Here is a 25,253-nt window from a genome sequence, read left to right as displayed (position 1 = left end):
GGTTGCCTCAGATTTTACCTGAACACATCATTTGAACCACAGACTAATAATGACACAAAACATATTGGTGGGTAAACAACCATATTTTATGCTAGAAATGAGGTCCAGGTTATTAAAGGTGGCATTTCTCCTTTAATTCGGGTTGCCTTGTACATACATGTTTCTCCAGTGATATTAAATGAGCAGGCAGCTGTTGATTCATGAGATAAGTTAAGACACTCAGGCTGAAAGAAATACAGGTAATTTACTCCTCTGTTCTGTATAAAACCTGTCTAACCTCTTAATTTTGCTGTCTGAGTGACACAACTTTAGATAAATCTTGGTAGGATTGGTAAGGTTAGACCTTACTTACGTGAAGCACCTTGAGGCAACTTTATGGTGATTCAGTGCTATATAAATGAAAATAAATTGAAATTAAATCTAAAATGATCTTCCTTTAAACTCAAACTGAAAGCAGATCTCTGCAACTTCATATAAATTAATTAAACATATAAAATACAGCTTCTGATGAAGTGGAGTAGAGGGGGATTTTGTTAAAAAGAAGGCCTGATAGTTCAGCTACAATTTGAGATGTACATTTGTGATGAACGCCTAGATTTGATGCTTTGGTGAAAGAAACTTTTGCATTTCTTCATAATTGATGTAAATAAAGTTCAAGACAGATTCAGTGACTTGGAAATGTTCATGTTTCCATCCCGACTTGTCTGAATAAAACTGGCAATAAAGCTGATTATTATTTACAGGTATTATCAAGTTTTAGAGATTTGCCTTCAGTTTGAGTTTGAGGAAGATAATTTTAGAAATTTTTATTCTATATATATATATATATATATATATATATTTGTATTTCTTGTATTTGAAATGGCATAAACAAAGTGTGAAATACCAAGTGTTCAAATACTTTTGGAGGGAACTATCCTAACCTTATGATGAGTGCAAAATGAGTGTGGTATTATTACCGTTTTGTTTAAGAATGTTTAATTTTCACAGTTGCTGCACTTTGTGTGAAATCATAGTGATATGGTATATCATATTGATATGACAGTATTGAGATACGATAATTGGGCCATATTGTGTAGCCCTACTGTCAACTAGCTGAAAACTTTGAATATTAATTTGTGTACTTGGGAAAAAAAAAATGCTAAAAGTGGCAGGGGGTTAGTAGAGCTGTAATTAGGGGCCGGTGGGGCGGCAAAGCTCCCCAGAAGCTGAAGGTTTTTAGTCATGCTAATGCTCCTCAGAAGCATTTACTGAAAATAAAGTGTGAAGGACGTGACATAGTTAAAATACCCTGACACTTGCGCGACTTTGATGCACGCACTTGCACGCATGTCGTCATGACGATCCCACTGTGTTCCCAGCTGGAGGCCGTGCTTTGTTCCATCGGCTGCCACGCGCTCTGCGCTGGATGCTGCGTATATAAAATAATTATTTTGTAGCGGATTAATCATTTTCTCTGCAAGTTTCCTGCAGAAAACAGACATAATTGCTTCCTGAATCACAGAGGAGCACTCCAGCAGCAACCATTTGCACGTGCGCTGAATGAGCTGGAGAAAGCATTTGGAGCCGTCTAAAAAGATAATTATTTCATGTTTACGTTGTCATGGCTTGGCAGAACAGTTGCATTTTCCTTCCTTCTTGTGTGCAGCTGTAAAAGTATGTTCATAATGAGTTGCACTCTGATGCGGTGCGCTGATGCAGCTACTCACTTTATTTCTTTACTCCACTTGACAAGCTGCACTTAGTGTTGGCGAGCAGATCGCGCCATGTTGCACAACATTGTGTGAAAGAGAACATTTCAAAATTCTTTATGTGCAATTGTACACGCTGGCGCCACTCTCACGTTCAGTCTACACCCTGTTAAAGACTAATTTACTCTACTGCACGACACAGGTCGTGCAAGTGCGTGCATCAAAGTCGTGCAAGTGTCAGCGCACCTTTAGATGGTGAGGAGCTTCTAGGCATGTGAGTCAAAAAAAGAAAAATGCTTAAAAAGGCAGCTGAAAGGTTGTAGCCATGCTAATGCTCCCCTGAAGCAATTACTCACAAAAAAGTCTGAAGGACCTAAATGACAGGTGAGATGCTGAAGGCAAGCTTCGCTCATTCATGTCCGCGACATGTACAGTAGTGTTCAGAATAATAGTAGTGCTGTGTGACTAAAAAGATTAATCCAGGTTTTGAGTATATTTCTTATTGTTACATGGGAAAGAAGGTACCAGTAGATTCAGTAGATTCTCACAAATCCAACAAGACCAAGCATTCATGATATGCACACTCTTAAGGCTATGAAATTGGGCTATTAGTAAAAAAAAAAGTAGAAAAGGGGGTGTTCACAATAATAGTAGTGTGGCATTCAATGAGTTCGTCAATTTTGTGGAACAAACAGGTGTGAATCAGGTGTCCCCTATTTAAGGATGAAGCCAGCACCTGCTGAACATGCTTTTCTCTTTGAAAGCCTGATGAAAATGGGACGTTCAAGACACTGTTCATAAGAACAGCGTAGTTTGACAAACTCATTGAATGCCACACTACTATTATTGTGAACACCCCCTTTTCTACTTTTTTACTAATAGCCCAATTTCATAGCCTTAAGAGTGTGCATATCATGAATGCTTGGTCTTGTTGGATTTGTGAGAATCTACTGGTACCTTGTTTCCCATGTAACAATAAGAAATATACTCAAAACCTGGATTAATCTTTTTAGTCCATAGCACTACTATTATTCTGAACACTACTGTACATAATAACTCATGCTAGATGTATTTTTATACAATTTGTGCCTCTGTGTGAAGGAGCCCTAATAAATCTAAACATCACATTTCTTCATTCCTGAGGAATTTTCTTTAGTTTTGTTAATCTCTTATTTCCGGTTAAACTTTGACCACATTATGTCAGGGAAACTATATAGCTGCACACCAGTGATAAAAAAAAAAAAAAAAAAATCTATCTATATATATATTTATCTATCTATCTCTCTCTCTATATATATATATATATATTATGGAAAGGATCAAGGCAAGGTGAAACAATGAGCATTACGAGCTTGTTCAAGTGCTTTATTTGTATATAAACGTTTTCTGTGGAAGTGACCATAAACTACAACGGGGAAGAAGGGCAAGCATCGTCAGCCATGCCTGTTACAAAAATACTGACTTACTATATATACTATTTTACAATATCTACAACATGCAAGTCAAAACATTCCTCGTCTTGTTACGTATTGTCAAGATTGTCTTTGATGTGCAACATAATCACTTGACACTTCACACCTAGAAATTTACAAGATTCACCTTTACAAGCACAAGCTTCATATGACCAGCTGTTCCGTGTGTGATCCAGTTCACATTGTCCTACATGTGATGATCCAGGCGGAGCGAAGGCTCATTTTAATTCTCTTTGCTCCACAGTAATAAGTCAACTTGAATCAATACTCGATATTTCAACTTCATTGGATTTCACCTTCTGGCCCAGCGAGTTCACATTACGTTTGTGCTCGTGCTCGGCGTTCCTTCTGCAGTGTTTTTTGTCTGTGTACATTTTCCATGAGGGGCTCTGAGGTCGGCTGGAGGCATTTCAAAGAGGTGCTGGGACCACACTTGAGACTGGCTGATACGGTCTGTGGGGACGAGTGAGTAATCTGAAACTGGGTACTGCTCTTGTTGAGTCCAGGGTGGTTTTTAGGGTGGAACACGAGCCAAAGAAACCCATGTCATCCTGGAAAGAGAGCAGACACACACACACACATACATACATAGTGATTAGTAACTTATCTACCTACAGCCAGCCAGGGAATGATGGAAAACAGGATAATGTTCGGTACATCAAAGAGCAACACAGCTCCGACCCCTAAAAAGGGAACCAAGACTTGTTCCAAAAACATCATGTGATAGTTCTTTCTCCTCCGGTTGTGGTTCTTGTGTCACTGTATCTTTTAATGCGGATGACTCAGGTCCAGTGTTTGTCAATAAACTCTCAATGAATCACATCAACCTAAGCCCTGAAGCCTCATTAAACACACACACACACACACACACACACACACACACACACACACACACACACACACACACACACACACACACACACACACACACACACACACACACACACACATATTCAATTCAACTTCATCAACAACAACAACAAACACCGGTAATCTAACAGTGCTGATTAAAAAAGTGGTCCATTATCTTTGTAGCAAATGGAAAAACAAAACATGACATCACATCACATCCTGACTAGGACTCAGTGGGAGGATTTCCATTACTCACTACATTGTGCAATCTGACAGTAGCAAAATGAAAATACTCTGAATGGAAACACGTGTATTTCGGAAAAAAAAAACCTCAAATATTGCAAAAAAAAATTTTATGCTCAATGAGATGACTTTTCATGTAATTTGACAAAGCTACAGTGAGGAAAATAAGTATTTGAACACCCTGCGATTTTGCAAGTTCTCCCACTTAGAAATCATGTAGGGGTCTGAAATTTTCATCTTAGGTGCATGTCCACTGTGAGAGACATAATCTAAAAAAATCCGGAAATCACAATGAATGATTTTTAAATAATTTATTTGTATGTTACTGCTGCAAATAAGTATTTGAACACCTATGAAAATCAATGTTAATATTTGGTACAGTGGCCTTTGTTTGCAATTACAGAGGTCAAACGTTTCCTGTAGTTTTTCACCAGGTTTTCACATACTGCAGCAGGGATTTTGGTCCACTCCTCCATACAGATCTTCTCTAGATCTTTCAGGTTTGGAGTTTCAGCTCCCTCCAAAGATTTTCTTTTGAGTTCAGGTCTGGAGACTGGCCAGGCCACTCCAGGACCTTGAAATGCTCCTTATGGAGCCCTTCCTTAGTTGCCCTGGCTGTGTGTTTGGGGTCATTGTCATGCTGGAAGACCCAGTCATGACCCATCTTCAATGCTGTTACTGAGGGAAGGAGGTTGTTTGCCAAAATCTTGCAATACATGACACCATCCATCCTCCCTTCAATACGGTGCAGTCGTCCTGTTCCCTTTGCAGAAGAGCACCCCCAGAGTATGATTTTTCCACCCCCATGCTTCACGGTTGGGATGGTTTTCTTGGGGTTGTTCTCATCCTCTAAACATGGTAAGTGGAATTGATTCCAAAAAGCTCTATTCTGGTCTTATCTGACGACATGACCTTCTCCCATCCCTCCTCTGGATCATCCAGATGGTCACTGGTGAACTTCAAATGGGCCTGGACATGTGCTGGCTTGAGCAGGGGGACCTTGCTGCCCTGCAGGATTTTAAACCATGACAGCATCATGTGTTACTAATGCAATCGTTGTGACTGTGGTCCCAGCTCTCTTCAGGTCATTGACCAGGTCCTCCTGTGTAGTTCTGAGCTTTCTCAGAATCATCCTTACCCCACAAAGTGAGATCTTGCATGGAATCTCAGACCGAGGGAGATTGACAGTCATCTTGTGTTTCTTCCACTTCCTAATAAATAATCATAACACTTGTTGTCTTCTACCAAGCTGCTTGCCTGTTGTCCTGTAGTCCATCCCAGCCTTTTTGTCCCTGGTGTCCTTAGACAGCTCTTTGGTCTTGGCTATGGTGGACAGGTTGGAGTGTGATTGATTGAGTGTGTGAACAGGTGTCTTTTATACAGGTAACAAGTTCAAACAGGTGCAATTAATACAGGTAAAGAGTGCAGAATAAGAGGGCTTCTTAAAGAAAAATTAACAGGTCTGTGTGAGCCAGAATTCTTGCTGGTTGGTAGGTGTTCAAATACGTATTTGCAGTAGTAACATACAAATAAATTATTTAAAAAATCATACATTGTGATTTCCAGATTTATTTTAGGTTATGTCTCTCACAGTGGACATGCACCTAAGATGAAAATTTCAGACCCCTCCATGATTTCTAAGTGGGAGAACTTGCAAAATCGCAGGGTGTTCAAATACTTATTTTCCTCAATGTATATTTTGCAAAACTGCAATGGAGAAACTTTTTCTGATATTACAGATCACACAATGTACAAACTCACATAAGATTGTAAAGTACATGGTGTGGTACATGTGGACAAAGGAAAAGATGGAGATTGATACGTAGTATGCAGACTTTTAGTCAGGGAGCATGTGTAGGTATATAAAGTCCCGTGGGATTTTTGTGGTGAAAGCAAATAAACCATTCAGATATCTTGATAGGACCTCAAATAATGCAAAAAAAAAAAAAACTTGTTGGCAATCTAAGATATTGTTTGTTCATGAGTACAGCCTGCATGACAAAGATTGCAATTTTCAAGACTTTTGGTACATTTCACAATTGCAATTGCCGAATATGACTTGTGAACACTGCTATGGGTGTATATTTTTGTGTTGTTTTCTTTCAAAATCAATGTTTCAGTTGCATTCTTGGATCAGACTTGTTCTTCACATAATGTATTCCATAATTATGGACATAAATATCCACAGCTATGTCATCAGTGTAGTGAAGATTACTATAATCATAAAAAATGTGATACTTTGGTACATTGCAGGTCAACCAGGGAGTAACACTGTTATATATGTGAAATATATGCAGAGAAAAGACTGATTGCATTTTTCCTGAAATTTATATTTTTGTGGTGTGGTGGCACTAACATTTCATCTGGTGCATCTGATAATTTTTTTTAACTGCTCGTGCAATGGAGAGCCAGGCAAAGTTGGACGTGCCGACTGCCGAGGTAGCAACATATGATGCAGACTTCTCACTTTGCATTATTTGTCAAAGAAAAACAGATGAACTATACTTGAGGAGAAACCTGCAGCACACGACAAAGTCTTGAGAGTTCATAAGACAGCAGGCAAAATATGGTGATGCAAATTATCCTGAAATTAGCAGGTGCCTTGGTAGGTTAAAAGCTTAAGATCTTGAGTCTCAGACCGCTTCATTGCACCGAAAATGCTATCAGGTAACAGTTCATACAGGCATGTGCAAGAGGGCCAAGGAAAGGTATGATAAGCACCTAGCTGCCAGGGAAGGGCTCAGCAGAAGGTGCTCATCTGATGGTGTTACTTTTACATGCTCAAAGTCAGCTCCATATGACAAAGATTTATGTTTCTTCTCTGAACATGGAGTGTCATACAACAATCCATTGCACATGGTTGCAACAGAAAATGCTGGTCTAACACTCAAAAAAAGTAGCTGAAAAAACTGCCAGCAAGAAGCTGAAAGTGAAGTTGTCTACAGGAATCAGTCTAGAAGACGCCCATGCCATTGACATAAAATACCACAGTTGTTGTTGGGCTACAAATGTCACGCATGTCCTCCGCAGATCAGACAAACCATCTACAGAGTCTGGGATTGTGAATGAGTTTGCTGCTTAGTTGAGTTTCTATCTCTGGTGGAAAGCGAACTACTAAATGGTCAAGTAATAACCATGTGTGTGCTTCAGGTTGTATACACAAGTATCCTCTCAGCAAATAATGTGAAGGAACCCACCTGCAGTCGCAAGAAGCTGAAGCTGCTCTTACTGGGGCAAATACCAGATATTGAATTTCATAAGTCCAAACGTGAATGAACCTGAACGAGTCAGTATCAAATTTACCAGAGATGCTGCACTTCAGCTTCCAAAAGGAAAGTTTTCCGAAAGTGATGGCAACATGAAAACCCTGTATAATGCTGCAGATGTTCTTAGAAGAGCAATATGCAAAGCACACCACTGATCTTTTAGGGGATCACTGACAGATGTGAATGAGAAACATTTTCCAAAGCAGCTATATAACTTTATCCATTGGGTTTTGCAAGGGCCAAACACAACACTGTCCAGTGATGCAAAATCATCTGCTGTAAACAGGAATGCTATGAGCTTGGCACAAACCACAGTGTCAATGTTCTTGTCCAAACATCAAGTCAGAAGGAATGAGAGCCACACTCTCAAAGCCACAAGAGAAATGCCTCAGCAGCTTGCAGTTGGAATAGCAATACATCAAGCCACCAGGTGTAAGAAGGTGATAAAGCTTTGGTATGTCTGTTGAGTTTAACATGATCCTGCACACCGAGTCTCAGTTTGCCACAAGTGTTCTAGAGAGAATGTCGGACAGCCATGGAATCTATTTACCACCGGACATTATCCCTGGAAGGCTCTTTTTTTGTTGTTGACAATGTTGACTTTGCAAAAGACACCCCAGATGGAAAACATACTCTTCATGCAGCTGCCATGGCCATATACCAGAGATGCCAACATGGAGGTGAAGCTACAAAACTGGAGGTAGATGACGTATCTGGTAGGTATCTATGAAAGAGCTTCCTAGTACAGTGACATTACTAGATTGTCCTTAAGCCAGCATCTGTGCCACAAAGTCTAATAAGATCGTCATGATGAGTGATGGTGATGAGTGATTAGCAGTGCTAATATTATGTGTGCAAGTTTCTTGTTATTTGTTTGCTCATGCAAGGCAGTTATGTCATCAATCTAATAACTAATAACCACTGTGACACGTGTCTGTTTGCTGTCATCACATGGACATAAAAAAAACATTTCACTGTGGCGAGATATATATATATATATATATATATATATATATATATATATATATATATATATATATATATATATATATATATATATACCATAGATTTATACAGCCCTGAAAGTGAGATTGCTGTGCCAATGTGCTGCTGAGATTTCTGACTACAATAATAATCAAGGCATCAAAACAATGCAATCAAGGGAATTACCTGATGGCCCAGGTATCCCAGGTGATGTGTGTGGATTTTCTGTGAGAAAGAAGTGAAAACTAAAACTTGATGTACTTCAAAGTGTGTAAATAAAGCAACCTGTTCAAAGTCACTGCAAATCACTGTACTGGATTATTGTAACTTCTATATGAGATATATTACATTACTTAGTATTTGTACTAAGTGATGACAAATTCTCATATTGGTCCACAGATAAATGCTGTTTAAAGCCTCGGCTTACCTTCCTGGGGTGATGGGTGCTGGTTAGGGAGATGCGTTTCCATCACAGGTTCGCTGCACGTCTGTGTTTCCCTCTCAACTGAACATTCGTCCTCTTCGATACTCTCTATGTCCTCTTCCACGACACACTCTTCTCTGGTGTCTGTGGAGACAGACTCTGGACCACCTCCCAGTAACACTGCAGGGTTCTCATCAGAGTGCATATTTCTGGATGACAGCACAGTAGAAGTTAGCACTGCAAGTGTTTACTCATGATCTAGCCACATTATTGGACTGTGGCGTTTTATGTAAATGTTGGATCTCGACGGCATCACTTCAAAGAACCTAATTAAGCACATTAAATCACAGAAGCCTGAGGGTGTGCAACAGTGTTTTAGTGTATACCCGCCTGCTGTTCCCAAGTTGGCTGTCAGAATATCTACTAACACCAGCTGCAGTGGATTCACAGTGTGGACTTCTTTTGCAGGGTTGGGTAGGATTACTTTGAAATGTAATCCAAAAGTAATCATATTACAAGTAATCCAAATGTATGTACATACATACATGTAATCCACATGTATTCTTTCAAAGTAATCCTACCCAACCTTGTTCTTTTGTTATCACCAACTTGAGTCACTGATGCTTGTGTGCTGTTTAATGTTTTGCTACAGTTGACCTGCAGCACATCCTGAGCCACGTGTAAACCACAAGTAATTATCACTGCAGAGGCACGCAGTATTGATTGTGTTTAGTCATTAGCCAGCTGTATATAGGTTCAGCTGCTCCTATGCTCTTCAGAGTGGAGGAGTCACCAGTGTTTGTGAGTCATTTCCCCTCAGGGATAGAAGTTTGCATTCATGTGTTGCCAGGCAGTTTGGATACAGCTGCTCATGTATGTTCAGAAATACAGCACATGTAATATGGGGTTTTCCAACAGCAGCTGTTTGTGCTTTACAACAGTTTTCTCCCTCCAATCTCACAATTGTAAAAAAAAAAAAAAAAAAAAAAAAATACTAAAAGGAGTCATTACAGCCATTTAAAGCAGCTCTCACACCTGACCAAATCTGGCACTGAGTACTGACAGGGTATACCTGAGCCGTGAATGGTGAGACACAAGTCGGGAATGGTCAGTTTTGAACATGTTCAAAATATTTGGGAGCTCGGTCTGATTCCTGGCTGCCTTGGACTGACGTGTGATCAGCTCAGGGTGACTCAGGATAAGTTCGGCAGAACTTGGCATTCAGTTTTCATGCTGATAGTGTTAATTTCATCAGAGGAAATGAGACAAAATATGTTCAACAACCCTTTTTCCCATGACTAAAACGAGACAATGATGAGATGGCACCAGTGTTCTAAAAACACCAACTAAAACTGTGTAAGTGTGCATTATTGTTGACAAATAAAAACGAGATGAAAATGTTTTGCAAGAAATAAAAAATAAACAAAAACTCCCTCCTCATTTTCGTCTACGACACAATAAGAAAATCAACATCCAGTCCAGCTGTCATGTGTTTGTGCCAGCAGTTCTTCTACTGTACTGGAGGCTACATTACGTATCCTCTCGCTGTTCCCACTGGTAGTTTTAGTTTAACATATTATGGACCCGCGGGTTCTGATTAGAAGTACTGCGTCTACAATTAACGATGTCAGTCATGACTCACCTTTTCTGCTGATTAAAGTCTCTAAACGGATTCTTTTTCTGCGAGAATCGTCCACAACTTCACACGGACAGTTTTTATTCATTCCGCAATCAACAACTTCAAAACGAATTGCCATTTTAAATCAAATGACACCTCTTTCCAAACGCTGTAAAACAGACAGCATACTACAACCAAACAAAGCTGTTTTTCCCAAAATGAGACATCCTCAATTCCGTTGTGGAGAACTTATCCCATTGTCAAAGTCTCAGCGCTCCAGGTGCAAGTATTGTAGGGGAGATTGAGGCCAAAGTAACATTTTACATTTATATCCCTCTGAATCTGCTCAGCTGTAAGAGGCATATTATTTAACACCGGTTTTTATTTTATTTTATTTTGTTGATGTTTCTAATAAATATAAAACATCGGAACAACTGCATCATTTGTAAATGTGTATTGAATCAACAAACAAGACACTTTTAGCAAAGTTGCATGTTTGTTATGTTTTGTTGCTTTTTGACTGACTCTTGCTTGCCTCTACTGGTGGTTGACTCTCACTGCGGTGTTTTGCTGTATCTGTTAGCTGTTTAATCTGCGCAGTTAGATTGATCTAGATAACTAGATAACGATTTGTTTCACAGTGTAATCTTTACGTGCCTTAACTAAAGCACTCCCTCTGCTGAATCACCTCTAAATTATTTACACATTATTCACTTTGTGTGTTTTTAGGAATCCGCTAGCTTAGCGCAGCTACTAGCTCTTAGCCGGTTTAGCATGGCGGCTTCTCCTGTCTCTCCCGCACTCTTCTGCTCTGGGTGTGAAATGTTTAGTTATTCCTCGGCCTCCTTTAGCAGTAATGGTACTTGTAATAAGTGTAGCTTATTCATAGCTTTGGAGGCCAGGCTGGGCGAATTGGAGACTCGGCTCCGCACCTTGGAAAATCCTACAGCTAGCCAGGCCCCTGTAGATGGTGCGGACCAAGGTAGCTTAGCCGCCGTTAGCTGTCCCCCAGCGGAAGTGTAGTCCTAAACACAAGCCCCCTGTACACCACCAACCCATTCACATCTCTAACCGTTTTTCCCCACTCGGCGACACACCTACCGAGGAACAAACTCTGGTTATTGGCGACTCTGTTTTGAGAAATGTGAAGTTGGCGACACCAGCAACCACAGTCAATTGTCTTCCGGGGGCCAGAGCAGGCGACATTGAAGGAAATTTGAAACTGCTGGCTAAGGCTATGTGTAAATTTGGTAAGACTGTAATTCACGTCGGCAGTAATGACACCCCGTTACGCCAATCGGAGGTCACTAAAATTAACATTGAATCGGTGTGTAATTTTGCAAAAACAATGTCGGACTCTGTAGTTTTCTCTGGGTCCCTCCCCAATCGGACCGGGAGTGACATGTTTAGCCGCATGTTCTCCTTGAATTGCTGGCTGTCTGAGTTTTGTCCAAAAAATGAGGTGGGCTTCATAGATAATTGGCAAAGCTTCTGGGGAAAACCTGGTCTTGTTAGGAGAGATGGCATCCATCCCACTTTGGATGGAGCAGCTCTCATTTCTAGAAATCTGGCCAATTTTATTAAACCCTCCAAACTGTGACTATCCAGGGTTGGGACCAGGAAGCAGAGTTGTAGTCTTACACACCTCTCTGCAGCTTCTCTCCCCCTGCCATCCCCCCAATACCCCATCCCCGTAGAGACGGTGCCTGCTCCCAGACCACCAACAACCAGTAAAAATCTATTTAAGCATAAAAATTCAAAAAGAAAAAATAATATAGCACCTTCAACTGCACCATAGACTAAAACAGTTAAATGTGGTTTATTAAACATTAGGTCTCTCTCTTCTAAGTCCCTGTTAGTAAATGATATAATAATTGATCAACATATTGATTTATTCTGCCTTACAGAAACCTGGTTACAGCAGGATGAATATGTTAGTTTAAATGAGTCAACACCCCCGAGTCACACTAACTGTCAGAACGCTCGTAGCACGGGCCGAGGCGGAGGATTAGCAGCAATCTTCCACTCCAGCTTATTAATTAATCAAAAACCCAGACAGAGCTTTAATTCATTTGAAAGCTTGACTCTTAGTCTTGCCCATCCAAATTGGAAGTCCCAAAAAACAGTTTTATTTGTTATTATCTATCGTCCACCTGGTCGTTACTGTGAGTTTCTCTGTGAATTTTCAGACCTTTTGTCTGACTTAGTGCTTTTCAGCACTGTAGCCAGGCTGACAAAGAGTCAGAGCTCTATTGAGCCGAATATTCCTTTAACTTTAACTAGTAATGACTTCATGACTTTCTTTGCTAATAATATTTTAACTATTAGAGAAAAAATTACTCATAACCATCCCAAAGACATATCGTTATCTTTGGATGCTTTCAGTGATGCTGGTATTTGGTTAGACTCTTTCTCTCAGATTGTTCTGTCTGAGTTATTTTCATTAGTTACTTCCTCCAAACCATCAACATGTCTATTAGACCCCATTCCTACCAGGCTGCTCAAGGAAGCCCTACCATTAATTAATGCTTTAATCTTAAATATGATCAATCTATCTTTATTAGTTGGCTATGTACCACAGGCTTTTAAGGTGGCAGTAATTAAACCATTACTTAAAAAGCCATCACTTGACCCAGCTATCTTAGCTAATTATAGGCCAATCTCCAACCTTCCTTTTCTCTCAAAAATTCTTGAAAGGGTAGTTGTAAAACAGCTAACTGATCATCTGCAGAGGAATGGTCTATTTGAAGAGTTTCAGTCAGGTTTTAGAATTCATCATAGTACAGAAACAGCATTAGTGAAGGTTACAAATGATCTTCTTATGGCCTCAGACAGTGGACTCATCTCTGTGCTTGTCCTGTTAGACCTCAGTGCTGCTTTTGATACAGTTGACCATAAAATTTTATTACAGAGATTAGAGCATGCCATAGGTATTAAAGGCACTGCGCTGTGGTGGTTTGAATCATATTTATCTAATAGATTACAATTTGTTCATGTAAATGAGGAATCTTCTTCACAGACTAAGGTTAATTATGGACTTCCACAAGGTTCTGTGCTAGGACCAATTTTATTCACTTTATACATGCTTCCCTTAGGCAGTATTATTACAAAGTATTGCTTAAATTTTCATTGTTACGCAGATGATACCCAGCTTTATCTATCCATGAAGCCAGAGGACACACACCAATTAGTTAAACTGCAGGAATGTCTTACAGACATAAAGACATGGATGATCTCTAATTTCCTGCTTTTAAATTCAGATAAAACTGAAGTTATTGTACTTGGCCCCACAAATCTTAGAAACATGGTGTCTAACCAGATCCTTACTCTGGATGGCATTACCCTGACCTCTAGTAATACTGTGAGAAATCTTGGAGTCATTTTTGATCAGGATATGTCCTTCAATGCACATATTAAGCAAATATGTAGGACTGCTTTTTTGCATTTGCGCAATATCTCTAAAATTAGAAAGGTCTTGTCTCAGAGTGATGCTGAAAAACTAATTCATGCATTTATTTCCTCTAGGCTGGACTATTGTAATTCATTATTATCAGGTTGTTCTAAAAGTTCCCTGAAAAGCCTTCAGTTAATTCAAAATGCTGCAGCTAGAGTACTGACGGGAACTAGAAGGAGAGAGCATATTTCACCCATACTGGCCTCTCTTCATTGGCTTCCTGTTAATTCTAGAATAGAATTTAAAATTTGTCTTCTTACTTATAAGGTTTTGAATAATCAGGTCCCATCTTATCTTAGGGACCTCATAGTACCATATCACCCCAATAGAGCACTTCGCTCTCAGACTGCAGGCTTACTTGTAGTTCCTAGGGTTTTTAAGAGTAGAATGGGAGGCAGAGCCTTCAGCTTTCAGGCTCCTCTCCTGTGGAACCAGCTCCCAATTTGGATCAGAGAGACAGACACCCTCTCTACTTTTAAGATTAGGCTTAAAACTTTCCTTTTTGTTAAAGCTTATAGTTAGCTTATAGTTATGCTGCTATAGACTTAGACTGCTGGGGGGTTCCCATGATGCACTGAGTGTCTCTTTCTCTTTTTGCTCTGTATGCACCACTCTGCATTTAATCTCTTCCACAGCATGTCTTTTTCTTGATTCTCTCCCCTCAGCCCCAACCAGGCCCAGCAGAAGACTGCCCCTCCCTGAGCCTGGTTCTGCTGGAGGTTTCTTCCTGTTAAAAGGGAGTTTTTCCTTCCCACTGTCGCCAAGTGCTTGCTCACAGGGGGTCGTTTTGACCGTTGGGGTTTTTCTGTAATTATTGTATGGCTTTTGCCTTACAATATAAAGTGCCTTGGGGCAACTGTTTGTTGTGATTTGGCGCTATATAAATAAAATTGATTGATTGATTGATGGTTATTCCAGACATTTAATCAATATTTCAGCTGTGGACTACAAGTCAACTGAAATCAATAAACAAAAATGATCTCTGAAATACATAGAAAAAGACTAAAATAGTAAGTCCCTTCGGCTGCTCCCTTGTTTACACTCGGGGTCGCCACAGCAAATCCAAGGTGGATCTGCATGTTGAATTGGCACAGGTTTTACACCGGATGCTCTTCCTGATGCAACTCCACATTACATGGAGAAATGTGGCAGGGGTGGGATTTGAACCCAGAACCTTCTGCACTGAAACCAAGCGCAAAAGACTAAAATGTTTTGACTAAAACTCAACTAATATACCTTGAGTTGTCATTTGACTAAAACTAGACTAAAATGTTGAGACTTTTAATCAACTAAAACATGACTAACAAAAATGATATGTGAATGACTAAATGTGACTAAGAATGAACTTTGACACAAGACTAAAAATGGGCAACAAAATTAACACTACATGCTGAGCTGGGAAATTGTTACCCCGTGCTGTCCCAAATGAAGTACGACTTAGTGATTTGTTATGCCGAGCTGCCCCTGGTTATCGCAAATCAAGTGTGTGTTGGTCTCAGGTGGTTGGGAGTTTGACCTTTTTTTGTTTTAACTCACCTATCATTGAGGCTCATCTGGGACTGGAAGGGACTGTTGTCTTTGCTGCGACCGAGACTGCAGGTGTCATCACAGCACAGAGATGGGATCAGGTGGACCGGTCCTAAACACCACACACATCCAAACTTCACACACAAGAAATTCCACCAGACTGCCACAATCACCATCCTGGTATTGTCTAAATGAGTGTGTTGATCAAACTGAGGAACACAGTGTTGCCACATTCTGCTTGAGATGACAGTTTAACACCACGCCAGTCTCCGATGACCCTGCTTCTAAACCCTGTTTAGTAACAGGCTTGTCCTATGGACAAAAAGGAAGGTTTTGATGGTGGAAATAAGTCCACCAACCAAACAGACGACGTTCTTGCAGTGAGGAATGACCACTGCTCCACCATGCTCCCCGTATCGTGTATACTGTCCACTGTATTATCCATCAAATAAATCTCAATCTTGCTAAATATTAAGCGAACTGAAAAGCTGTCCAACTCAAACATAACTAAAATGGACTGTCCAACTTTAGACTGCAGTGAATTCAGTGTTTGACAATATTTAGTCAAACACTGAATCCTACGTTTACACTAAATTCTTATAGTTCATTTTGCTAGCACACAGAATGACTCTACAGTTCGTGGACCCAAAGCTGGTGGATTCTAAAGCTAGTTGAAAAGCTAATTCTGAACTTAACCAAGTAACAACAATGAAAAAAAGAAAAAAAAATGCAGCTTGAGAAAAGAGTTATGCCATGTTTCTTTTTTCTTCACACCGTGTTGCATGTCGGGATCGGTCGGGATGGCCTCCTCCGTGTTAAGTGTAGAAGCTCTTCTGTTGTTGTTGTAACTTGCATTTAGATTAGTGTTACAGAGTGACAACATTGAGTTTTATTGCAGCTAAAGAGCTTTATTTTGGATGGAAAAAGGAAGAGACAGAAAAGCGATCATACGGAGAAATGTTCAATGGAAAGTGCTAAACAGTGGGATTTTTTTTGGAAACGTGCATGACTGCAGGCTGTGAAAACATAGCCGCACTAATTCCTCCTCTTACAAATCTGGAAATTTTAATGAATCTAGATTTTGGACTTACATCTAACAGGAATTTAAAAAACAGAAATCATATGAAGCTCATGAACACTTTTGCAGCACCTGGATACTAAATCTGCACATATACAAAGGTAAAGATTGATGGCTTGATTGACGTTTCAAACATATAGATACAATAAAAAAAAACTCTTAGAAACAAGTTCACTTCAGGGAAAATATTCACAGACAAAAGTACAGGGCAACAGAAACTGACAGACACTTGTCTTTGTAAAATGAGTTTGATGAAGTACTGAACTTACAGTACAGTCAAAGTATTTGCAGTGCTTCACTTTATCCAAATTTTATGTTCCAGCCTTATTCCAAAATAGAGTAAATTCAGTTCCCCCCTCAAAACTCTATTCACAACACCCCATAACTACAACATGAAAAAAGGTTTTGGGGTTTTTGTTTTTTGCAAATTTATTAAAAATAAAAAAATAAAAAATAAGAAATCACATGTACATAAGCATTCACAGCCTTTGCTCAATACTTTGTTGATCCACCTTTGGCAGCAATTACAGGCTCAAGTCTTCTTCAATATGTTACAAGCTTGGTGCACCTTTCTTTGGGCAGTTTTGCCCATTCCTCTTTGCAGCACCTCTCAAGCTCCATCAGGTTGGATGGGGAGTGTTGGTGCACAACCATTATCAGATCTCTCCAGAGATGTTCATTCTGATTCAGGTCTGGGCTCTGGCTGGGCCACTCAAGGACATTCACAGAGTTGTCCTGAAGTGACTCCTTTGATATCTTGGCTGTGTGCTTAGGTTCAATGTCTTGCTGAAAGATGAATCGTCACCCCAGACTGAGGTCAAGAGCTCTCTGGAGCAGGTTTTCATCCAGGATGACTCTGTACATTGCTGCATTCATCATTCCCTCAATCCTGACTAGTCTCCCAGTTCCTTTTTTTCACATTGTCATTATGGGGTATTGTGTGTAGAAATTTGAGGAAAAAATGAACATCTATTTTGTAAAAAGACTGTAACCTAACAAAATGTGGAAAAAGTGAAGCGCTGTGAATACTTTCCAGATGAACTGTATTTATTTCTGCCCCTTCTCCATAAGACATCTCATTAATAATTATCCAGGTTCCTTATTAATCTGGTCCTATACTATTAAATTTTCCTTAATTTATAATAGTACAGCGGCTTAGTGGTGAGCACAGATGCCTCACAGCAAGAAGATTGTGGGATCGCCCCCCGGCTCTGTGTGGAGTTTGCATGTTCTCCCTGTATCTGTGTGGGTTTCTTCCAGGTGCTCTGGCTTCCTTCCACATCCAAAGACATGCAGGTTAGGTGGTTTGAAATCTTTAAATTGACCATAGGAGTGTGTGCAGGTGTGTTTGTCTGGTCTGTATGTGGCCTACCCTGCCTCACACCTGGGATAGCCTCCAGCTCCAGCTCCCCCTGCAACCGTTAACTGGAGTAAGTATAGGAACCCCAACCCACTGAAAGTCGCTACCCCACTGGTGTACTACTGTATTTATTCTCTTTTCATTTTGTGTATAATTTGGGACTTTCAGTGTAGAGATGCTGACAGTCTGAGAAAAACTGGTGGTGTGTGTTGTAGTTTGAAGTGGCATTTACCACAGGTGTGTCCAGGTGCCAGGTAGCACTGGCAGCAGGGTCTGTGGGGAACATCATGGAGCCAGCGCGGATCCAGGCAGGACAACTCTGCACCGCTGTAGGGACTGTAGGGATCGTCCTGGGAACTCAGAGAGGCTGTAAGAGAAACAAGTTCCAGCAAAATCAATCTCTGACACATAAATCAAACACAAGCCCTACATGACTCTTACTGGGGGGTAAAAAGTTAATAATAATGCTTGACTTTTGTTACTAGCAGCACAGGCTAGACTGGAATAGGATTTTCTTCCATGCAGGTGTCAGATGAAATCCTCACATTTCCAGTTGTGTTGTTTACCTGACTACAGCTGGCAAAGGCCCAATAACATTCATGTCCTTGAGGCTGATTAAATTCCATTATATAATTAGAAAAAACAAACCTGTGAGCGGTTTATAGGCTTTGGTGAGGAGGGGTGTGGTTCATACATATGATAGTAGTAAAAAAAAACACTTGCTGGTAACACCTCAATGAATTCTTGCACACTGTTTTTGACATGCTGAAAAAAAAATGAGGTTGCTCATTTCTCACCTGAGGACCCTTCAAATATCTCAAACTCGACAAGTGTGTATGTTAAAAAGTAACTACCAATTATTTTCATTTTTTAACATGCATATGGTATGAAAAACATGGGATCAGCATTCACCTCTCCTTTTGCCTTTCTGGTGCTTTTGTTATGTAAGTGGGGCAAAGTAGGCCAAGTACCATATTTTCCGACCCTTTAAGTGGAATAACCCACGCCTACAGTGCATCCAGAAAGTATTCACAGCGCTTTGCTTTTTCCACATTTTATGTTGCAGCCGTATTCCAAAATGGATGAAATTTATTTTTTCCTCAAAGATCTACACACACAATACCCCATAATGACAATGTCATTTTTTTTTTTAGATTTTTGCAAATTTATTAAAAATAAAAACTAAGAAATCACGTGTACATAAGTATTCACAGCCTTTGCCATGAAGCTCAAAATTGAGCTCAAGCGCATGATATATAAGATATAATGCAAAATGTACACAAAATGGGCTTTTCAATATTAAATTCAAATGTCTACAAAATCCACAATCTGGATCAGATCCAGATCAAACTTTGTCAGGCGATAGTGAGTGTCAGTCTGCACCTCACTTTCAAAGAGTGAATGGAGCATGTTTGATTAAGCTATAGTGCAAAATATATATTAAATGGGGTTTTCAATGTTAAATTTACATGGCCACAAAATCTGTAATCTCGATCAAATCCGAATCAAACTTTGGCAGTCAATAAAGGATACCATCCTACGTCACGCTCTCAAATATGAAAGAAATTCTTTTTTGACAGTTATGAATTTTTGAAAATTCATTCAATGTTAAAGATAGGGATTTTTCCAATTTCCAAGATTTATCCTGACTTTACCCTTTGACCTTGAAAATTGAATCAGTTCTTGCCTATCAGGATATGAATCTTCTGTTAGAAAAAAAATTTCATAACGATATATGAAAAATTGTGGGCTCCAGACCGTTCACAAGCAAACAAACAAATAGGGGCGAAAACATAACCTCCTCCAACTTCACTGGCATACGAGCAAGTCCCAAACGGGAAGTGCCAACTTTTGAGTCCACAGTGAAGCAGGAAATGTCAAATTTTGAACACTTCCTGGATCGACACGTCCTAGATGACAGTAGATGAGATCTTGTGGAATCTTGGGGGAATTCAGTGGCAAGTTCACACTGAAACAGGAAGTGCCAAATTTTGAGCTCACAGTGAAATAAGAAATATCAAATGTTGAACACTTCCTGGATTGACAAGGCAGGAGATCTGGTGGGATCTCGCAGGAATTCAGTGGCAAGTTGAGACTGAAACAGGATGTGCCAAATTTTGAGTCCACAGTGAAACAGGAAATGTCAAAAATGTTTAACTTTGGAAAGTGTTTTTTATATACTTCCCCGCTAGTTTTGATCTGTTTTTTTTTTTGTTTGTTTGTTTGTTTAATTAACCTGTTCTTTGGTATGTTGTTTTTGCTGGTGTATTTAGATTTCTCTGTAACTTTTTGTGTCTCATTAAATAATAAAAAAATTCTAATGTTGAACACTTCCTGGTTTGACAATAAATGAGATATTGTGGGATCTCACGGAAATTCAGTGGCAAGTTGAGTCCACGGTGAAACAGGAAATGTCAAATGTTGAACACTTCCTGACATGGGTGTAGCTGGATTGCACTGGACTCCCCTGAAATCTGATTGGACATCCCAGGTGCCACCCAGGTGATGGACATGTCACGGCACCCCTCGTCTGGTTGAAAAGAGCTATTTTGAAATCCGAGACACATAATGGTTGCTAGGTCCCTCCTGTACAGTAGTTGGTGCTGTATTCCACAAAAAAGTTCTAATCCACCTTAGTAGAAGAAGAAAAAATTTTGAGCAAGATCTGAAGCTGAACACATCGTCTGAACCACAGACTCCTATTTATATTGGTGAGTAAATGGTCATATTTTATGCCAGAAATGAGGAGCAGGTTGTTAAAAGTGGCAGTTCTCCTTTAATTCGGGTTGCCTTATATATACATGTTTCTCCAGTGATTTTAGATTAATAAAACGAGCAGGCAGCAGCTGATTCATGCTCTGTTTGCTTATTTGAGATGTAAGATGCTGCCCAAGTGTTTCTCAATTGCCCTCAAAAGTCTTGGAACACTTTGTATATCACACATTTTAATTTGTTGATGCCATTTCAAATACACACACACACACACACACACACAAAAAAAATCTAAAATTATCTTCCTTAAACAAACTGATAGCAAATTTCTACAACTTGGTATAAATTGAATTAAAAATATAAAATACAGTTTCCTGATGGAGTGGTGTAGAGGAGGATTTTCTTAAAAAGAAGACTTGAAAGTTCTAAATTTACAATGACATTAAAAGGAAAATGCATAAAGTGGCAGGGGGTTAAGAGTTCCATAGTTGGGGTTTACTGAAAAGACAGTTTTAAGGACCCAAATTACATGATGAGATGCTGAAGAGCTTCACTCGTTCATGTCTGCGACGTATACATATTAATAATAATTAGAAATCATGCCATGCTTAATTTTCCTCCTGAGGATCGTAAATGTCAAAATTCATGATGGCCACCACATTGTTCCAGAATAATTTCAAATTGTTCTGTCTTATGTCATATAAACACAAATGAAGGGGACGTTTTCTATTATCATTATTACTATTATTATTTTTAGCATTTTACTGGCCAGGCCATTCTCTTTGAACTGCCAGAATTAGGGACGACCGATGTCTTATTGTATCCCTGCACCAGGCTGGGGGCCCTTAGTAGGCCTGAGGTTGTGAGTTTACCGGCAAGGGTTACCGAGGTCATCCCTGTCACAGCAACAGTGTCCACTCATATAGCTAACATGTCAGGAGATAGGGTGGGTGCAGTTGACTTGCCTGCACTCAACTCTAAAGAGCAGGAGGAGGTTCGATCATTGTTGCGAAAGTACGGCATGGTGGTCTCTGCTCATGAGGGAGACCTTGGGTGTACGAGTTTGTTCACCCATGAGATTCCTCTGCTGGATGAGGTGCCTGTTCGGCAGCGCTATCGCCATATTCCACTTTCGGAATATAAGGCCGTGAAAGCCAATATTATCCAGCTTCTTGATGCACAGGTGATTTGGGAAAGTAGCAGTCCATATGTTTCTGCCATCGTCCTGGTCTGTAAGAAGGATGGTAGTCTTCACCTCTGCGTGGACTATCGCTTCCTTAACGGTAAGACCAGGAAGGATGCCTTTCTCTTGCCGTGCATCGAGGAGAGCCTGGACATGCTGTCTGGTGCCCACTGCTTTCCAACTCTCGATCTGGCCAGCGGGTACAATCAGGTCCCTGTAGTGGAGCAGGACAAGCCGAAGACAGCCTTTTGTACACCTTTTGGCCTCTTCGAATTGAACCGAATGCCAGCACCTTGCCAGCCAGTCCCTGATTAGTACCCTTCCAGGGCGGTCCCTGCCTGAAATTGGTGCTTTGCAGGAGAATGATACTTGCCTGGTCTTTAGGTGGAGACATGCACAGCCCCCTCCGGTAGAGCATTGTGGCCTATCAAGGTAAACGCTAACCCTCCTCCAGCAGTGGGATTGTTTTGTAGAGCGGGAGTGAGTACTGTACCGTTGGCTTTTACGGCCTGACGGGGGAGGAAAGCCTCCAGCTCCTCCTGCCAGCAACACTCAGGGAGCAGATCTTTGAATAACTCCATCAGGAGCACAGCCACCAGGGGCACCGAGAGAACCACTGAACTGGTGTTTCAACGATGCTTTTGGCCCGGGATGTCCTCTGACATGAAGCACTGGGTGCAGCAGTGTGAAAGGTGTCAAGACTCTACACCAGTGCCCCAGTTATATGGGACATCTGCTTGCTTCCTGGCCAAATGAGATATTGGCTATTGATTTTACACTGCTCAAGCCAACTCGGGGTGGGATTGAGAATGTTCTTGTCATGCCGGATGTGTTTACTAAACATACCATGGCTGTTCCCACTCATGATCAATGGGCTTCAACTGTTGTCCAAGTCATCACGCAGGAGTGGTACTACAAGTTTGGGGTGCCAGGCCACATTCATTCGGATCAGGGACAGTGTTTTGAGGGTGCCATTTTACAGCAGCTCTGTCAGTTGTATGGGGTGAGTAAGTCCTGAACCATAGCATCCCATCCTGCTGGGAATGGTCAATGTGAGTGGTTCAACCGCACCCTACACAACCTCCTTAGGACTCTTCCACTGTCTAGAAAACAGGACTAGGCTTCTTGTCTCTTTCAGGTGCTCTTTTCATATAACACCACGCCTCACAAAAGTACCAGGGAGTCTCCTTTTTCCTGATGTTCGGGCGAGAGCCCAACCTTCCAGTTGACTGTGCCCTTGGACAAGTGCTCAATCCCCTTCCTGGGCCAGTGCAGAACTGGGTTGCTGAGCATTGTTCAAAGCTCAATGTGGCATTTACTGTTCCCTGTGCAAGACTGGCTATGAATGCTGGCCGTAGGAAGGACAGGCATGATCATCGGGTCAAGGAGGCCCCTTAGCAGGTTGGTCAGGTAGTCTATCTTCAAGACCATAGCTATAGAGGCGCCATCTGGCACCCTGGCTTGTTCAAAGTTTTGAAGACCCCTATTAAGGACAGCCCAATCTACACTATTGCGCCAATCTTCAATTTGCATGCACCTCGTAATGTACATCGGGACATGCTTAAGGCTCAGGTGGTGTCTGGTCCTATGATTAGACCCCAAAGAGTTGAACCGGGTTCTCCTGAGTGTTCAGATAGTGAGTCTTTTAGAGACTGGGACTTTTGGTTTGTGGCTCCTTCGACATCTGGCTTTCAGAATCCTGTGGTTCCATCTGATCCTTGCTCCTCCAGTGATCCTGTTGTCGTTCCCTCTGATCCGGGCCCTTCCAGTGATCCGGTGTCACAGAACAGTCCGCCCCTAAAAATCGGTCCCCCTTTTGCATCATTATGGACCACAGCAGCACGTCTGAGTTTCTTCACCCAAATCAATCAAATGGATTAATGGGATTACTAACCATCAGATGATAAAGGTAAATCCTCTTAAATCATTCTAAAGTAAATTTTAAGCAGAAACAAGGCTGTTTTAAGTAGAAACAAGGTGAAATTCTGTGACGTTTGAAAGTCTGACGCGCAGTGAACGCATCAGCTAGCAGCTTGTTTAGCCGCGGCACTCTGATTGCTTCCACTGCCTTTTATGATGAAATAATGTTGAATTTATGTGGAATTGATTGTTGTACTAAAGCTTCAGATATCTGTCGCTGAGATAGATGATGAGTGGTGTGCAATTTGAAGCAGAAATGAGGTGTTAATCCATGAACCGCATCAACGGGGGACCGATTTTTAGGGGCACTGTTTGGTCTGCGACATATCTGCTCCTGGCCTCTCCAGTGATCCTGTTATCATTCCAGCAGAGAGTATGTCGGAAGGAGATGATGGTAACCGAGTTGCAGTGGAAGCTCCATCAAGTGCCAGTCTTGCGTCGCACTACTCATGTGACTGCCGGACAACATTCTAATATCCATCACCTTCCCAGTGACATTCGATAGATCAGCTTTTAGTTGTGGCGTCGGGACGTTGACAAAGAAAATGGGGGTAGAATGTGGCATGTCGGTGTGTGGTGTACCATTAAGGTGAATGGTGGACGGCACCAACACAGCCCTGAAAGCTCGGGGGCACACAGTGCGTGCTCATACACACACCACCTGGAGTGGGATTCATGGTGGCGGCATGCTGTGCGCTCCTGAGCGACTGGGTTTGGGGCAAGTTTTACACCAAAGGCTGCGCATTTCAGTCGTTTCTTCCAGGTCAGTCTTGTGCTATTCTTCGGTCTTGCTTGATATTGTCGCGTTATTTAATCATGTTTGTCTCGGGTCCAGGGCAGCAGTTTGGCCTGTGGGTGCCCTTCCTTCCTGTTTGTTCGGAGTGCATGCTGACAGGCACACGCCATGGGCTCGGGGCTCTCTCCCGTGGTAAGTCCGTTCATTGTCTCACTTGTTTGCGCGCTGTGCTATGGCTGATGCTAAATTTAGCTTTAGAGCCTCGGTTGTTATGGGACTTTGCTGTGAATTTCTCTGCAGTGCTCCCCTTCCTCCTGCTGTCTGTGTGTGTGCGCACCTCCACCGGCAGGTGAGACACCAACCACAAAGGCAGGGTTAATGTAGTAGTGGGTTTTTTTTATACATACTTATGTTTCTCATTTAGGCACGAGGAACCACGGTGCATGAGGTGCACGTTGAGCTGCCACCTCCTATTAAAGGGGCCACTGTTTTGTCTACACAAAGCATTGCATTGCTTCCCAGAAGCATTGCGCCCTCTACTGGTGCAGTTTTTGCACACGCAAGGGGGCTGGATTGCAGAGTTGTTTTGAATTTTATTTCTTTTCTCTTGTCTAAATTTTGTCTGTTTGAGCCTTGAGTCAGTTCATATTAATCAGGGTTAAAGGTGAACAATTATCTTTGGGGAAAGTGCAATATCAAAACTGGTGGACAAGTGTATTATTAAAACTGGTTG

At 41.1% G+C, this 25,253-nt stretch overlaps 1 protein-coding gene across 3 annotated transcripts in view; it reads right to left on the bottom strand.

The window, feature by feature from the left end:
- Nucleotides 1–3,035: 3,035 nt before the first annotated feature.
- Nucleotides 3,036–25,253, bottom strand: part of LOC117508328 (tumor necrosis factor receptor superfamily member 19-like) — a 109,364-nt gene continuing 87,146 nt past the window's right edge. The window contains exons 7-11 of one of the 3 annotated variants that reach the window (XM_034168065.1): nucleotides 18,202–18,336; nucleotides 15,541–15,643; nucleotides 11,204–11,207; nucleotides 9,060–9,062; nucleotides 3,036–3,350 (exon numbers count right to left, since the gene is read on the bottom strand). In XM_034168065.1, coding sequence (XP_034023956.1) covers nucleotides 3,270–3,350; nucleotides 9,060–9,062; nucleotides 11,204–11,207; nucleotides 15,541–15,643; nucleotides 18,202–18,336 — 326 coding nt within the window. In that variant the 3' untranslated portion in view covers nucleotides 3,036–3,269. Of the gene's footprint in view, nucleotides 3,351–3,399; nucleotides 3,715–8,935; nucleotides 9,142–11,203; nucleotides 11,208–15,540; nucleotides 15,644–18,201; nucleotides 18,337–25,253 lie in introns of those variants that run through there. The other 2 variants (XM_034168063.1, XM_034168064.1) reach the window with 2 other exon arrangements.

Source organism: Thalassophryne amazonica, chromosome 4 (genome assembly GCF_902500255.1).
Source record: "Thalassophryne amazonica chromosome 4, fThaAma1.1, whole genome shotgun sequence".
In the NCBI taxonomy this organism is placed as follows: Eukaryota; Metazoa; Chordata; class Actinopteri; order Batrachoidiformes; family Batrachoididae; genus Thalassophryne; species Thalassophryne amazonica.
The sequence above is the reverse complement of the archived record's forward strand: the minus strand, read 5'-3'. Positions and strand labels throughout refer to the sequence as shown.